This window comes from Neoarius graeffei, chromosome 8, assembly GCF_027579695.1.
Source record: "Neoarius graeffei isolate fNeoGra1 chromosome 8, fNeoGra1.pri, whole genome shotgun sequence".
NCBI classification, from domain to species: Eukaryota; Metazoa; Chordata; class Actinopteri; order Siluriformes; family Ariidae; genus Neoarius; species Neoarius graeffei.
Window position 1 is genome coordinate 59,926,055 of NC_083576.1, and position 16,765 is coordinate 59,942,819.

The window sequence follows — 16,765 nt, forward strand, 5'->3', positions numbered from 1 at the left end:
GACCTGAAGCGAGCAGTTCATGTGAGGAAACCCAACAACATCCCAGAGTTGAAGCTGTTCTGTACGGAGGAATGGGCTAAAATTCCTCCAAGCCGGTGTGCAGGACTCATCAACAGTTACCGCAAACGTTTAGTCGCAGTTATTGCTGCACAAGGGGGTCACACCAGATACTGAAAGCAAAGGTTCACATACTTTTGCCATTCCAGATATGTAATATTGGATGATTTTCCTCAATAAATAAATGACCAAGTATAATATTTTTGTCTCATTTGTTTAACTGGGTTCTCTTTATCTACTTTTAGGACTTGGGTGAAAATCTGATGATGTTTTAGGTCATATTTATGCAGAAATATAGAAAATTCTAAAGAGTTCACAAACTTTCAAGCACCACTGTGTCTATGTGTCGCCCTGTGATGACGTGGCGACTTGTCCAGGGTGTACCCCGTCTCTCACCCGTAGTCAGCTGGGATAGGCTCCAGCTTGCCTGCGACCCTGTAGAACAGGATAAAGCGGCTACAGATAATGAGATGAGAATTGTCGAACCTCTTCATGACCTGCAGGTGGCAGTGTCGAGCATTATGTTGGGTTTAACGCTCATTTCAACAGCACAGAAGAAAAACAACACGTGAAGCTAAAGCTAGGGAACATCACATACCTTCAGCCTTCGTGATATATCTAAGAAACAAAACAGATAATAATATCACAGAGAGCGCTACAATGAAATTACTAACGCATAACATGTTGACGTCGCATGTGAAAGGAGTAACTAAAGGATATCCGCTGCTGATTAAGGTAAACATGGATGAGAGCTAAGTTCACCAGTGAAGTGAAGATTTGCTTGTGATGGTTGATGAGAGGCGGAAACCTCACACCTGTCAGCAGTCTGACAGTGAAATTAGGGTTGAGCATAAGAGAGAGTCTCATGGATGGCATGATGAGGTTTAAATAAAATAAAGCAAGTCTCCATGTTTGTTGTCATCTGTTAAACTTCCCTGTAAATTAACACATTCTTTAATGAATTGTAATTGGAGATTGTTGTGTGTTGTAGCAGTAGTGTTAGGGATAAGAGCCTTTTATTATCCCACAAGGGGAAATTTCCATTGTTACAGCAGCAAAATATCTAAAGAGAAAAAGATAAGGCAGTAAAGGAGTAGTGCAAAGGTACTAAGGATATACATACATCTCACACACTATATAATGTGTGTGTATGTATGTATATGTATTCTCATCTTATTATCTGTAGCCACTTTATCCTGTTCTACAGGGTCGCAGGCAAGCTGGAGCCTATCCCAGCTGACTACGGGCGAAAGGCGGGGTACACCCTGGACAAGTCGCCAGGTCATCACAGGGCTGACACATAGACAACCATTCACACTCACATTCACACCTACGGTCAATTTAGAGCCACCAGTTAACCTAACCTGCATGTCTTTGGACTGTGGGGGAAACCGGAGCACCCGGAGGAAACCCACGCGGACATGGGGAGAACATGCAAACTCCGCACAGAAAGGCCCTCACCGGCCCCGGGGCTCGAACCCAGGACCTTCTTGCTGTGAGGCGACAGCGCTAACCACTACACCAGTGTATTTTATTCTGTACTGATATTTTGCCTAACCATCTGTTGGTAAAACTGATGTGTAGGTATGTTCTGATGTTGATCTCCAGAGTCAATCAGCAAATAAAAGCAAGCCACAGACTGAAGGCTTCTGCCTTCATAAGAAACCATTCGAGACCCTAACTTCTAGTAAGATTGACAGAAACCTGCTTCAGTCCAAGTGATGCCATGTCATGTTTGATTTAAAACTTCAGTCAACGCATAACATTACCCATAAATTTATTTGTTTATTTTTAGACATTAACAGAGGGTTAAGCAAAATATCACTACAGGGTGGCTAATTTTAAATGAGTTACCTGCAACAAAACGTTCCCCAAATGAAACATGCCAAGCAGGGATGTGAACCTCCTCTGAGTGAAAGCCCTGTGCTTTAAACATTACATCATTTTAACATGTACTGTTTGGCTTTTTTTTTTCCCTGGTAGTAAACTTTATGCTGTTGCCATGACATCAGTTGGACAGTTTGGACGCAGCTTTTTAATGCTTTATATACATGTATATAAAAACACGATGCGTAAGAAACGTGACAAATTGTGGCAACCTCAGCTTGACATAACCACCCTTTTGCATGTGCACACAAATGTGTATGAGCAGTGAAAATGCATCCATAATCAGTGAAGTATAATAAACACATAACACCAAGTGTAAATACGCAGGTGATGATAGAAAATCGTGCATGCTGATTGGTTGAGAAATTCCGACTAATTGTTGTTTAAAAATGGAGGGTTTGTTCAGGCGGTCTAGTCTCGCACAATGATGATGCAGTGCTATTATTCTCTCTGACCAACCAGTAGTCCACGGTGTGTTCACATCACCTTTTGGTATTGCCTCAGCTCACTTGGAACCTTGACAGAGATGATGGCAAAAAACATACCGGTTACCAGGTACTATCCAAAACTTTGGCCTGATGGAAAAACAAAAAAGACAAGTTGAGCTGAGCTGGTATCATACAGTGGGAAAAGGCCATCCCTGTGTCCAAAATCACTCCGTATATAGTGGACCGTGTAGTGAGTTTGCCTTTTTGTAGTACTGTCTGAGTGTATAGTGAGAATTATTACACCCTGTAGTGGACTCATAGTATCCCACAATGCATCATGAAAAGTAGTGTACAACCGATGGTCAGTAACCAAGCAGTATTATCCCATCATGCATTGTGGTCACGCTGAAAGAAAAGCTGTTTCATAAGGACCGTTAAGTATTTGAGTCTAGCAGTAGTTTGTTTTTCCTTATGACAACGGGCACGAGACAAATTTATAAGTTGTGGCGCAAAAATGGCAATAATATTGTAGTGTGTTGGGGTGAATGGACGGAGGAAGAAATGCATTATAAATGGATGATCAAGTACAATTTAAAATACTAAGAGAATAGAAAAAAGCTAAACTAGAATAAGACATAAAATACAAGAATAAAAGTTACGGTGCAGAGTGAGGAATTAATCAAAAACCCCAAGTTTGATTTAATAAAAGGCAGCGGCAAAGAATTCAGTCAAAGTATTCAGCCTTGATTTAAAAGAACTGAAAGATGCAGCAGAAACAAAATACTTTTGTATTTATTAACATGGGAAATACGCTCAGTATAATATGTATTTATCACAAAAATACATGCATGTATTTATTATTTTGAAAACCCACCAGCCGACTGATCTGGCACGTTTTAATTGTGCGACAGTAATGACGTAGAGAACGGCGCAGTGGAGTAGTGTCCGAAAGTGTTTTTTTTTTCTTTTCATTTGGCCAATGAACTCACTGTATAGTCCTCTATAGAGAATTCCTTATATAGTGAGTGAGTGATTTCGGACACCGCCCAAAAGTGTGTCTTTAGGCTGTCCCTCTGGGGCCAAACTGAGCAGCAGCGAGGGGTTCTCAAATGATGAGAATTCCGACCAGAAGTAGGGCATCAGGATGGATGTTCATTAATCCTCTCTCTTTTCTGTCCTCTCCAAAGGCAACAGAGGTCAAAGTGAATGAAGTCGAGTTCAACCCTCAGTTTGTGAGCCGAATGATCCCGAAGCTGGAGTGGAGCGCTTTAATCCAGGCAGCTGAAGGGGTGAGGCTGGTTCCAGTTATAGTTCAATAACGGCCTAATAAGAGCACTGACTAAATAATTTGTTTCTGCAGCTGGGATACCTGCAGGACCTGCCCAGCACACCTGTATCAAACTATGAGAAAGATGAAGACTTTTTACGCAAAGTGCACAAAGTCCTACTGGAGGTAAGAAGAACTGCATGTGAAATTTGTTCTGATGTACCGAACTCAGGCTTTACAGATTGTTCCACTGTCTTTACGGCATTAAGACATTCTCTAGTGTTATATTATTATGAGGAAATGATTTTGTAATCAGCACTATTATTTATATTCTGTATAATTATTTAGGTATGTTGTATATAACTGCAGTAATTATTGATTTTTTATTTTATTTTTATTTTTTTTAAGAAACATTTTTTGTTATTTCTTAAAATTCTTTTTACATCCTGATAGCAATGAATAAATCAGATGCTCTGAGAATAAAAATATCCATCATCCATCATGAAAAAACAACGCGTCCAAAAGAAATTATTGGATGGCCGTCCTGCCTGTCTACCAGCTTGCACTCTGCCCATGCGCTCAATCCACGTGACCGGAAGCTTCCACAAGGCTAGACAGACATATTGCTAAAGCTAGTGAGCCAGTTACACAATAATGGCAGACAAATGGTCGCCAGAATTTCCAGTTACATTCAACGTTGTGCCTACAACAGCTTGCAACAAAGCAAAAGAAAGACTGAAGTAGAAAAGGCTACAATGAAAAAGAAGTGTTGCCTTCACACGCTATCAGAAGTTGCGCATAAACACCTGCACAACTTTATTTCCTGAGACCTTAGGAAATAATTTTGATACCAGAGTTCCCAAGTTGGGACTAGGTATGGTACCTGCCATGGTAGAACAGTAACGGTATTAGTTTGGCACCAATGCAATAAATAAATATTCATACAAACTGATGAAATTAATAATCAGCAAAAGTTGTATTGTTTAAACCCTGCATTAAATGAATGAAAACATTAACTTCCTGCTTCCATCTGTCTGTGGGTGAGAGAGATGTAGAAAGGAGGCTAATTTTGCAAACATCTGACTGTTATTTCTAGAACCTCGTTATAGTTCCATTCATAAATTAAGGAGTAGACTGCTAAGTAGGGATGAGCGAGTACAGCATTATCTGTATCTGTTAACCATATGAATTATCTGTATCCGTACTCGGAGTGGGCGGGGCCTAACCCGGAAGTGGGCATGGTTTACCCAGGAAGTGGGTCTGGTTGTCTTGAAACGGGCGGGGCTTTAACCAGTATGTTATTTTAAGCATGCAATTGATATGGGTTGATCAGAAATTGTTATATTTATTGCTGATTAGAAAACTATTTACAGGACAGCATCAGCATTGAGCTTCAGATCAATGGTTTTGATCACGATAGCAAACGAACTATTTACAGAACAAGTTTTGCAACAGTCAGTGCGTTTACATGCACATCCAAATTGAGCTACTGTCGGTAATCGAGCTAAGGGTCCCAGCAGGGGTGCCAGAGAAATCCAATCCTACATGCACACAAGGAAATCGAGCTATTGTGTGAGGTACGTTGTGCACCCGAGCCACAGGTGGCGCTACATGCCCCATCGTGTTGGTACACTTCCGGTTATCATCATGAAGAAGAGCTATTCAAGAGTATAAACAAAGTTCTCAGTTCTGTGTTTCCAGAAGTGCATGTTTCTGCTCGCCATTTTCTCTTCGTTTGTTCGTTCGTTCTCCTTGTTCCTCCTGACCTCTTCTGCTGCTCACTACTACTACTGTTGTCATGCCGACCGAGGCTGTCGTGTTTCCCACTTGTGGTCTCGTCACTCGTCACTTCCGAAAGGGGCAGTGCTGAAGTAAGTAGCTGGACTACGTAGCTCGATAGGGTTTACATGCACTGAGTAGCTCGGCTACAATCGCATAATCTAGGTCACGTAGCTCGATTATGAGAAATCCAGTTCGGTTCAATTTCAGCCGAGCTAAGGTGTTTCCATGGCATTTAGAACTTCGATTTCAGTCGAGCTACGGCAGAAATTTGATTTTCTCTATGTGCATGTAAACGCACTGAATGAATACAACACATGCGGTTGCAATTATGAAATGTAATGTAATGAACAAGAGTTTTCATATTCAACATAACTTTCTTTTTTTAACTTTTAATTTTTTTATGATCAGTGTGATTTTTTTTTTCTGGTTCTTTTTTATTTTTATTTTTTATTTCCACACCAGGTGTGTGAGTGTGTGTAGCTTAATTTGTAATATTATTTATACCACTACTAACTAGAAAGTGTCAGACACTCAGTGCGTGAAGTAAAATAAAACTGGTTAGAGCCAACTGACGGTTTAAAAAAAAAAAAAAACTCCGACGACCAGCAGAGAGAGTGAGTGTGTGTGTGTGTGTGTGTGTGTGTGTGTGTAGCTTAATTTGTAATACTTATACCACTACTACCTTTATTTTTACATGAATTACAGCAAGAAAGTGTCAGACACTCAATGCGTGAAGTAAAAAAAAAAGTTTTTAACCGACGGTTAAAAAAAGAAAAAAAATCTCCGACAGGCAGAGACCCAACGCGAGTCGCTTTCTACCAAGCACCACGTCTCCTGAGTGACTGAGGGAGAGACAGAGAGCTGTTCTCTGTGTAGGGGAGGGGCGCTGTGATGCTGTGTGAGGATTTTCATTCAGGCCGAGCACAGATATTGACTCCTATTACTCGTATAATACTCGTACTCAGCAAAAGTGCTTTATCCGTACTGGATACTCGTTTCAGCCGAGTATCCGGCTCAACTCTACTGCTAAGTAGCTACATCCACACTGACGCATTTTAGTGTAAAAACGAAAACAATCTCCATCCAGGCAAGCGTTTTAGCTCTATCAGAAATAATCTCCATCCATACTAACATGCCTGAAAATGCATATCACATGACCATTTGCATACACTGGGCAATGGGTGTGCTGTTATAAACAGCTGATGCCATTTGTTTTCTTCCAGAAAAGGGTCATGTGATGGGAGCATGACCAATCAGTCATGACGTGTCCTTTCCTGATAAAAACCCAATCAGGAAGTGTCTGCATCATTGTTTCCAAAAGTCTGTTTTAGGGACTTGAAAACTCTGGAGTAGTGTGAACACCCTGCGTAAATGTCGCAAAAATTAGGTGTTTTAAAACTAAAACATATTAATGTGGATATCGCTTATGGAGCAGTCCAAAAACACTATAGAGAGTCTCGACTGATGCGTAAGGTTTCCTTTATTTAAGTCCACCACAACAAGATGACGTTAAACTTTAATCCATATCGTCCTTACAGCACCATGAAAACTGTTTTAAAACATACAAATATTTCACGAACTTATTTCCACGGCACATCTCTCGTAAAATAAATACCAAAATAATCTCAATCAAATTACACGGCGTTAAAATTTATACACACATGGTTCTATAAGTTACAAATCTTAGACAAACATCGTACATCGCTGCACTCTCCAAGGAATGCAAATATGTATATGTCCTTTATTCTGTCATAAAACGTGCAAACGTTTAATGATGGAAGAAATTAATCGGGGTAGTCAGACTCCAGATAACCACAGTGAAAATAGTGAAACTCAGAACTTACACAACTGCTACTATTTGCAAGACTTTGCAGTGAATAAATGTTGTTTTTTTTGCCAGGTTTGGTAGTACAGTCTTAGCAAGGGAAACATTTCAACTTACATTATTTATGAGGTACATTTTTTAAATACTCCAGTGCAAAACTCAAGAAGCAATACCAAATAGGCTAACTGAATATATTTTAGGTACAGGAATAATTATATTCCTGATTAGGAATATTTGCATTCCTTGGAGAGCGCAGCAAATGTAAGTAAATTTTATTTATATAGCACTTTTCACAGATAAAAATCGCAAAGTGCTTCACAGATAAAACGCACAACACGGTGATTCACAGGTAAAACAATAAAATATAATAAAACACAATCCACTGTGAAACACCAATTTAATTAATTAAAAGCTTTTCTGTATAAAAATGTCTTCAGCTGCTTTTTAAAAGAGTCAGTCGAGTCAGTACAGTGTAAGGAAAGTGGGAGAGAGTTCCACAGTCTTGGCGTCACTGCCTGAAACGCCCGATCCCCACGAGTTTTGAACCGAGTACGTGGGGCAACCAACAACATCTGACCTGTCGACCTCCGAGCACGAGAAGAAGAATGGGGTTTCAGCAGGTCAGCAATATATTGTGGATTTTGACCATGTAAGGCCCTAAAAGTAAAGACTAAAATCTTAAAATGAATTCTAAAATTTACTGGCAACCAATGAAGAGAAGCCAAGACTGGAGTAATGTGAGATCTTCTATTGGTGCCAGTTAAAAGTCTTGCTGCAGCATTTTGCACGGTCTGAAGACGGTCCAAAGCTGATTTATTTAAACAGGTTAAAAGACTGTTACAGTAATCTAAACGAGAAGAGATAAGTGTGGATAATCATCTCAAGTTCAGCTTTTGACACCAGCAGTCTGAGTTTTGAAATGTTCCTTAGGTGATAAAGACAGTTCCCAACTAGTCGTTTAGAGTGATGCTCAAACAACATTGAACTATCAAATAAGGCACCCAAATTTCTAGCATTACGCAATAGTCCTTTCTTCTGTCATTAAAACATGCATCGAAGACAAAGCTCACAGTTGTGCAAATGAAGTGCAAAGTGCTGATAATAATCCCAACAGGCCCAAGCAAAGTAAAGTAGTGTTCACCTGCCAACTACCTTGAAGGCTGTGCAAAACTACGGAGCTACCGCCAGGACAAGTTTCAACACTACAAGCACATGGTATTTCCGGATCAATTCGCACATACAGATCATTTTAAAAACATACAAAATTCAGAATATTTATGATCTGAAAATAAATTATACATTTTGCTCATAACCCAACCCATATTCCCTTTTCTTTTCCTTTTTCAATATCAAACAGCACAAATACAAAACCTCAATATGGTCTTTTACAGCTTAAAGTGCATATCACGGGTAAATTCAGGAGTAAGATCAATGTAATTCTCCTATTTTATATTAAACTTTGGTCAAATATCTGTAACATTTCTGCATTCTCTGCAATTTTTTTTATCTTGCGCAATACCAGAAAAATTCAGTTGAAATCAAGCCATTTGAGGCGAGTTGGTCAGCCTCTGAAAAAACTTGGCATTTGGATTTCCTGGGAAACGTTGATTTTCGTGACGTCGTGTGCGGGACGCCTCCCTCTGAATCCTGCATCAGCGCTGGTTTGTTTATGAGAAAACGACCTGGTGGTTTTCTGCAAATTTCTTCAACGTTATCATGTAGTTATTAAAATGGTTAACAGATGTATCGTAGGAGGGTGTAGCAACACCAATCTTGATGGGATTAGTACTCATCGTTTCCCAAAAGACCGGACAATGAGAGAGAAATGGGAGCACTTGGTCTACACAGGCTGTGCACTGAAACCGTGCAAAGCTCGCGCAGCCTGCTGGCGCTTCCGCAGGTAACGTCACGAATCTGGCTCCAGACTCCCTTGGGATTTTTCTAGACGCGTTTTATTTTATTTTTTTCTGCTGTAGACAGATGGCCTTGTGCAAAATTACCTTTCTGGATGAGTGTGTAAAGGGACATACTTTCATATTAAAAAAAAAAACCGAAATTGGTCCAGGATATGCACTTTAAGAAGACAGCCTTCGTGCCATCATCACAGCAGCTGGGTGCCAGTTAGCTCTGTGTAACGTTAGATTGGCTAAACTTGCATTACAAGCGGGCTAGTCTGTTAGCTGGATTCAGGACGGGAAACATTGTGACGCTAACCAGGAACAAAGTTCAGTACCTATCATTTAGACAATCTTCTTTATAAATCTTCCAGTTTATTTATGTGATCATCATGCACACCTTTCATTCCTGGAATTCTTTGTACAAATTGGGAAGTGTGTACATATCAAATGTTTCATCAGGTTGTATGTATTGCTTCCTCCTGCCGCATTACTTGAGGCACCGTTTGCATAAAGGTGTACAAGGGGTCTCCGCCTCTCCACTATCACTTGCCCTAAAAGCAAAATATCTCCGTATCTCACTCACTTGTTTCTCAACAAGTTTCAGCAATCTAATGTCACTAGTTTGTTCAGCAGTTGCTGAATCCATAGCATCTTCCTAAACTTGGCTGGATAACTTAAAGCTCTGTGCCTGGTCACTGGTCAGAGATAGATGGAAAGAGAGAGAGCTCTTCTACTGTTAGTGTTAGACTTGCATCACACCCGCAAGCTGCCAGCTAAGTCTTACAGGGCGGGCGAAAGAGCCAACTCTTAAAAGCGCATTTCAAAGTATAGTGAAAAAAGCTGCGACATACAGTAAGTTTAACTACCGAAATTTGTGAAATGATGATACCGTAGGAGTTTGCATGTTCTCCCCATGTCCGCGTGGGTTTCCTCCGGGTGCTCCGGTTTCCCCCACAGTCCAAAGACATGCAGGTTAGGTTAACTGGTGACTCTAAATTGACCGTAGGTGTGAATGGTTGTCTGTGTCTATGTGTCAGCCCTGTGATGACCTGGCGACTTGTCCAGGGTGTACCCCGCCTTTCACCCATAGTCAGCTGGGATAGGCTCCAGCTTGCCTGCGACCCTGTAGGACACGATAAGCGGCTAGAGATAATGAGATGAGATGATACCGTACCTTTTCAAATGTTAAATTTGACGGTAAATTACCAGTAACTTGAGCAAGCCTAGTTGGCATGACTTTGAATCTTTCAACATGGCAGAGGACGGTTTCAGTAGTGGATGGTACATAATTGTTTATTTTTAGCAATACAGCTATTGTTGGCTGTTGCTTGTCTGCATAATAGAATCTGTGTACACTTGACATAGATCAATACTGTTTAGGATGTGGGTTATGGAATTAAAATAGAATTTCCCCAAGATGTACAGTACTGTGGAAAAGTCTTAGGCATGTGTAAAGAAATGCTGTAGACCAAAAATGGCTTAAAATAATGAAATGAAATGTTTCAACATTAAAAAAATGACTATAAACAGCAGTAAGCCATAATAAATGAAACAAAGTCAATATTTGGTGCGAGACGACCCTAAAAAATAGTAGTCTCGGGTGCAGTTTGATAAGGAAATGAGCTGTAGGTTTTACTGAGCATCTTGCACAGTTCTTCTGGACACTTTGACTGTCACACTTGCTTCTTCATTTTGCAGCAAAACCCAGCAGCCTTCATTATGTTTTCTTTTTGAATCTGCAAAGTGGTCTCTTATGTAATATGCTGCTCAGATGCAAACTTTTTTTTTTTTTGCTGTAACATTTAATTTTGTTAATTTAATTTAATTTTGACAAACAGATTAGCACTGTGGTCAAAAATAGTTTTTACCAACTCAGAGTGGTTTTCCCGTCTCAAATCCTTCCTATCTCATAACGATCTTGAAATAGTCATCCATGCTTTTATCACATCACGACTGGATTACTGCAATTCTCTTTATCTTGGCCTCCCTCAAACCTCACTTAGACGTTTACAGCTGGTCCAAAACGCAGCTGCACGTCTGTTAACTGGCACCAGGAGACGTGAGCACATCACTCCCATTCTGGCCTCCTTGCACTGGCTCCCAGTCTTTTTCAGAATACAACTTAAAGTCTTATTATTTGTTTTTAAAGCACTCAGTGGGCTGGCCCCAGCCTACATTTAATGACCTTTTACAGCCCCACTCAGTCCAAAGGTCTCTAAGATCCTCTAACACAGGGCTTCTTCATGTCCCTCGCTCGCGGCTGAAGCAGAGAGGTGACAGAGCTTTTCCTGTTGCTGCTCCACGCCTCTGGAATCAGCTCCCACCGGACATCAGATCTGCTCCCTCCATCTCTGCCTTTAAATCTAGGCTAAAAACCCATCTCTACTCCTTGGCCTTTCCCTAACCATCAGCTTATTGTTATTGTTGTTGTTATTATTATAGTTTTATTTATTTATTTATTTATTTTTCTTTTTGATCATTTGTCTTTTAATACTGACTCTGTACAGCACTTTGGTCAGTGTATGCTGTGTTTAAATGTGCTTTACAAATTAAACTAACTTACCGTATTTTCCGGACTATACGTCGCTCCGGAGTTTAAGTCGCATCAGCCAAAAAATGCATTATGAAGCGAAAAAAACATATACACGTCGCACCGGACTATAAGTCGCACTTTTTTGAAGGGTTATTCTATCCATGGAATCTGTGATTGTATCTGATAAGCGGCGCGTGGTTACTGCGCGACTGCATTGTTTATTTAATAAACGAACAGCTGAGCAGTGATAACGCGCCCTTTGCCCTGTAAGTAGCCTAGTCTGATTATTTTAAATATCTACTACTATCTTTAATACTATCACTATCATTATTACTAATAGCCTATATTATTATTATAACTAATATTAGTAGCCTATTACTGATGCATTAATCAGTTTGCTTTTAGAATATTTTTACCGGTAGGGCTTATTATCGCCCCATGGCTCTTTCATCTGTGTTATTAAAGCTGTAGTCATCATCGAGGAGAGTCATTCTTCATTTTTGTCGAATTTTATTTCATCAAATCAGAGGTCAAGTAGGCTATAGGTATATCATCTCCAAAGACAGGTACGGTAGTAAAAACAACCGTCTAGTGAAAAAAAAAAAACAACAACCGCTTTTAAATACCCTACTTAAATCCTTAAAATGAGTCATTTAACTCATGTCTTGTGTGATCTGATCTCCAATGGTGAAATAAACCGGTTGTGATAAGTACAGTCTGTTATTTTAGAAGATAAATGTAATATATAATTTAATATATAGACTAATAAAAATTAATATTTTATAATATATCACGACATATTACTGTCTGTAACTGTTTGTCACTAAAGCGTTTTCTAAGATCATAATGTCTTATTATTATTATTATTATTATTTTACACACACAATAAGCGCATGTGCGTAAAGTTATAGTAAACCATCCCCCGCCTTTTTTTTTTTTTTTGAGTCGCCGGACCCACCCACCTCCTGCGTTCTGGGACCTCCCACTTCACAAATTAAGCACTGCCTAAAATCACTACATAACTTATTTAAATAACTATAGGCCTATCATTAATAATAAAACACAGGTCAATCAAGTTTATCAAGCTGATGATTTCACTCCAAATCAGCAAATCCATTGAATTCCTCATCCTCGGTGTCGCTTCTGAACAACTCTGCCAACTCCAGCGGCAGATGAAGCACCGTTTCCTCTTCTTCTGCGTGGCTGTCGTCAGACTCAGCATCAGCTCCAGTTATTCCACGGTGAAAAAAAAAAAACATATATACGTCGCACCGGAGTATAAGTCGCATGGCCAGCCGAACCATGAAAAAAAGTGCGACTTATAGTCCGAAAAATACGGTACTTACTTGTGCTGGAAAACGAACATTTGGAACTCTAAAATGTTTTTGGACTGACTCGATAATGTAGAAATCTATGATAAAGTTTGTATGAAAAAATAGGGTGCCGGAGACTTTTGCACAGTATTGTGAGAACGAATCTTGCATCTGCTATTTTTCATTTCGTTCCGACAGCAAAGCACTTGAACATGACATAATTCTGACGTCACAAGTGGGAAGTAGGACCTTTTGATTAGCACATGAAAGCAACAGAAGCAAGAGATCAAACCAGACAGAATGTTGGTATGGCTTTTCAGTGATTGCTACAGCTGAGGGAGTTATCTGGTTTGTTTTCCCCCAAAAAACCTTGCGTTGGATATGACAGCGATGTGTTGCGCTTCTTTCCCCAACACACACACACACTCATGGACTCGTCCTCCAACAGTAATCACTCAGTACATGTTAATGTGTTTGGAGGACCGGTGTTCTGATAAAGGGTCCTACATCCGCGAAGCGTCCTACGGTAGGAGGGGATGTCAGACATGTCTGTCAAGCAGTCCTACATTGCAGGAAATCCTACAGTGTGATTCAACTTTAACTTTTAGTCATAGTTTGCGGTTTTTCCCTCTGCAAAGAACATGCTTCTACATTGATACAACGTCCACCAACCCTGTCAGAATTCATATGAATGTAGGACGTTTTGACAATTCAAACGACTCCGTCAGAATATGCTTTTGCATTCATATGAATCTAAGACGCTCTGACTCTTCAATTGACCCTGTCAGAATATGTAGAATTAATAGTTTTTTTTGTCACTATTCACAAGTACCATTTGCTCTATTAAAATGAGTGTAATAGATTAATAGATTGAATGCATGCCGTTAATCTGCACCGTTTATTCTGCACTGTTTATAGCACAGCTGATGTAGGACAAAAATCTGTTCAAATGCCAAGAAATGACGTTTTGTGCTCTGCGCATGCGCAGTGGGGCTTTGTAGGACGCATTGACGTGTAGGACAGTTTATCAGAACACCGGCTTTGGAGAGAGGCATGAAGGGAGAGGGTGGGATTTTTCAGTTGGATACTTTAAAAATCCAGCATACTCTTACTGGCTTCTCCAAAATCACCTACTATGCCTTTAAACTAAAATATGAAAAGCAGTATTTAGTTTCATAGAAATAATTGTTTGTTGTTATGCACTAGTCTAGACATTCAGCCTGAAAACCTCAATACATATTAATACTGGTCATTTTTTTCTGTGTTAATAGGTGGAGGTGATCGAGGGTGCTCTGCAGTGCCCTGAGTCTGGCCGAGAATTCCCCATCTCGAGAGGAGTCCCCAACATGCTCCTCAATGAGGACGAGTTATAGGAGACATCCCCACTCCCGTTTTATTCAAATATAAGACAGACAACACCCCACATTACTGCTGTACAGGATTGGAGCTGGGTTGAATCAAACTGCAATGAGTCGAGATATCAAAAACAGCTCTTGTTCCCCTGAAATATTTGCCATCATCCAAACCTGGTCCTTAATTTAAGAAGTTCATCTTAAAACCGGCTTCACTGATACTGGCCCTAGTTTTCTCAGCTCTTGTTTATATTATGTTTACTATGGTTTGTAATATACTTTTCAATAAAACTGTGTTACAGCGTTACATTTTGACCGAATCTTTCATCATCGTCATCCACTTGGGTTAGTGACCCCTCTGTGAGTTAGTATTTCTTTTTTAATGCACCTCATGGACCTGAATTATTTCGGACACATCAGTTCACAGACACTCAGATTTGCCTCTGTGAGTTAGTTGGATGATGCAACTGTGCAAAGTAATGGTGAGTGTGAAAGAGAAATGAAAAAGAGAGTGCAAGCAGATTGGAATGGGTGGAGGAGAGTGTTAGGAGTGATTTGTGACAAGGTTGCTGGCAAGAGTGAAAGGCAAAGTATACAAGACAGAAGAAAGAGCAGCGATGTATGGTTTGGAGACAGTGGCACTGACAGACAGGAGGCTGAACTGGTTGAAGATGCCGAGATTTTAATTGGGAGTGACTAAGTTGGACAGGATTAGAAACGAAAATATTAGAGGGACAGCACATGGAGGACGTCTTGGAAACAAAGTGAGAGAGGCAAGATTGAGATGGTTTGGACATGTACAGAGGAGCGATCCAGGGTATATCAGGAAAAGAATGCTGGAGATGGAGTTGCCAGGTAGAAGAAAAAGAGGAAGACCAAAGATGAGATTTATGGATGTGGTGAAGGAGGACATGAGGACGGTTGGTGCTACAGAAAAAGATACAGAGGACAGGAGGAGATGGAGGGATATTATCCACTGTGGCAACCCCTAATGGGAACAGCTTAAAAGCTTAAAGAAGTTGTTAGTTGGATGATGATGGAAATGACAAAGATGTTGGAAACATTCCTTTGACCTTCTGCTCCATGTTGACATAATTGTATCATGCAGTTCCTAAAGACTTTCATGCTGTTATACCACGTCCTGAAGTTGTTCTATTGGATTCAGATCTGGGGACTCAGAAAGCTGCTGAAAAAAACTGAGGTCATGTTCATGAAACCAGCATGAGACAAATTTTGCTTTGTGACATGGTGTATTATAATGCTGGAAGTGGCCATTAGAAGATGGGCAAATTATGGTCAGTAACGATACTCATAGTCTGTGGCATTCAAGCGATGATTGATTGATTGATTGATTGGTATTAATGGACCCAAAATGGTTTACAAAAAAAAAAAAACCACATTCCCCACACTATTACATCACCTCCACCAGTCTGGATCGCTGACTCAAGGTTGGGTCCATGGAGTCATGCTGTTGGTGCCAAATTCTGACCCTACAATCTGTGTGCCTCAGCAGAAATCAAGATTTATCTAAAAGCAGACTATATTCTTCAACTGTCCACTTTTCTTGAGTCTGTGGCCATTGCAGCCTCAGATTTCTGTTCTTGGCTGACAGAAGTGGAACCCCTCATGTTGTTCTACTGTTGTAGCCCATCTACCTCAAAGTTCAACGTGTTGTGCATTCTGAGATGCTTTTCTACTCACCACAATTACACAGAATGGATATGGGTTACCGTACCCTTTCTGTAATCTTGAACCAGTCTGTCAATTCTCTGTTAATCTCTCTCAACAAGCTGCTCATGAGATATTTTTCTTTATTGCACCATTCTGAGTAAAAACCTAGAGAATATTGTCTGTACTGCAAGAAAATCCCAGATGATCAGCAGTTATAGAAATTGTCAAGCCAGCCCATCTGGCACCAACAATCATCCTCCTCCAGCTGCTCTCGTTAGGGGTTGCTACAGCAGATGTGTTCCAATTGTTTAATTTGGCGCAAGTCTTCTATGGAATGCCTTTCCTGACGCAACCCTCCCCAGTCTACCCGGGCTTGGGACCGGTGCTAATTATGCACTGTATTTTACCTAATCTGTGCGTCTTTGAACTATGGGGAAACCAGAGCATCTGAAGGAAACCCACACAGACACAGGGAGAACATGCAAACTCCACACAGAAAGGCCCCCATCAGCCGTGAGGTTCAAACCCAGAACTGTCTTGCTGTGAGGCAAGAAGTGCGAACCACTACACCACCGTGCTGCCTGCCACCAGCAATCATGCCACCACTGAGATGACATTTTTCTCTATTCTGATGGTTGATGTGAACATTACTCCAAGCTCTTGACCCGTATCTGCATGATTTTATGCATTGCACTGCTGCCACGTGATTGGCTGATTAGGTAATTGCATGAATGTTTAGGTGTACAGTTGTT

General features: G+C 40.4%; 1 protein-coding gene across 1 annotated transcript; it reads left to right on the forward strand.

Moving 5' to 3' along the window:
• The first annotated feature begins 574 nt into the window (after window positions 1–574).
• trmt112 (tRNA methyltransferase activator subunit 11-2) lies at window positions 575–14,649 on the forward strand. The gene is made up of 4 exons (XM_060926977.1): window positions 575–792; window positions 3,560–3,661; window positions 3,733–3,825; window positions 14,262–14,649. Exons 1-4 carry the CDS (start codon window positions 718–720, stop codon window positions 14,361–14,363), a joined length of 372 nt encoding a protein of 123 aa, XP_060782960.1. The 5' UTR covers window positions 575–717; the 3' UTR covers window positions 14,364–14,649.
• Window positions 14,650–16,765: the final 2,116 nt, after the last annotated feature.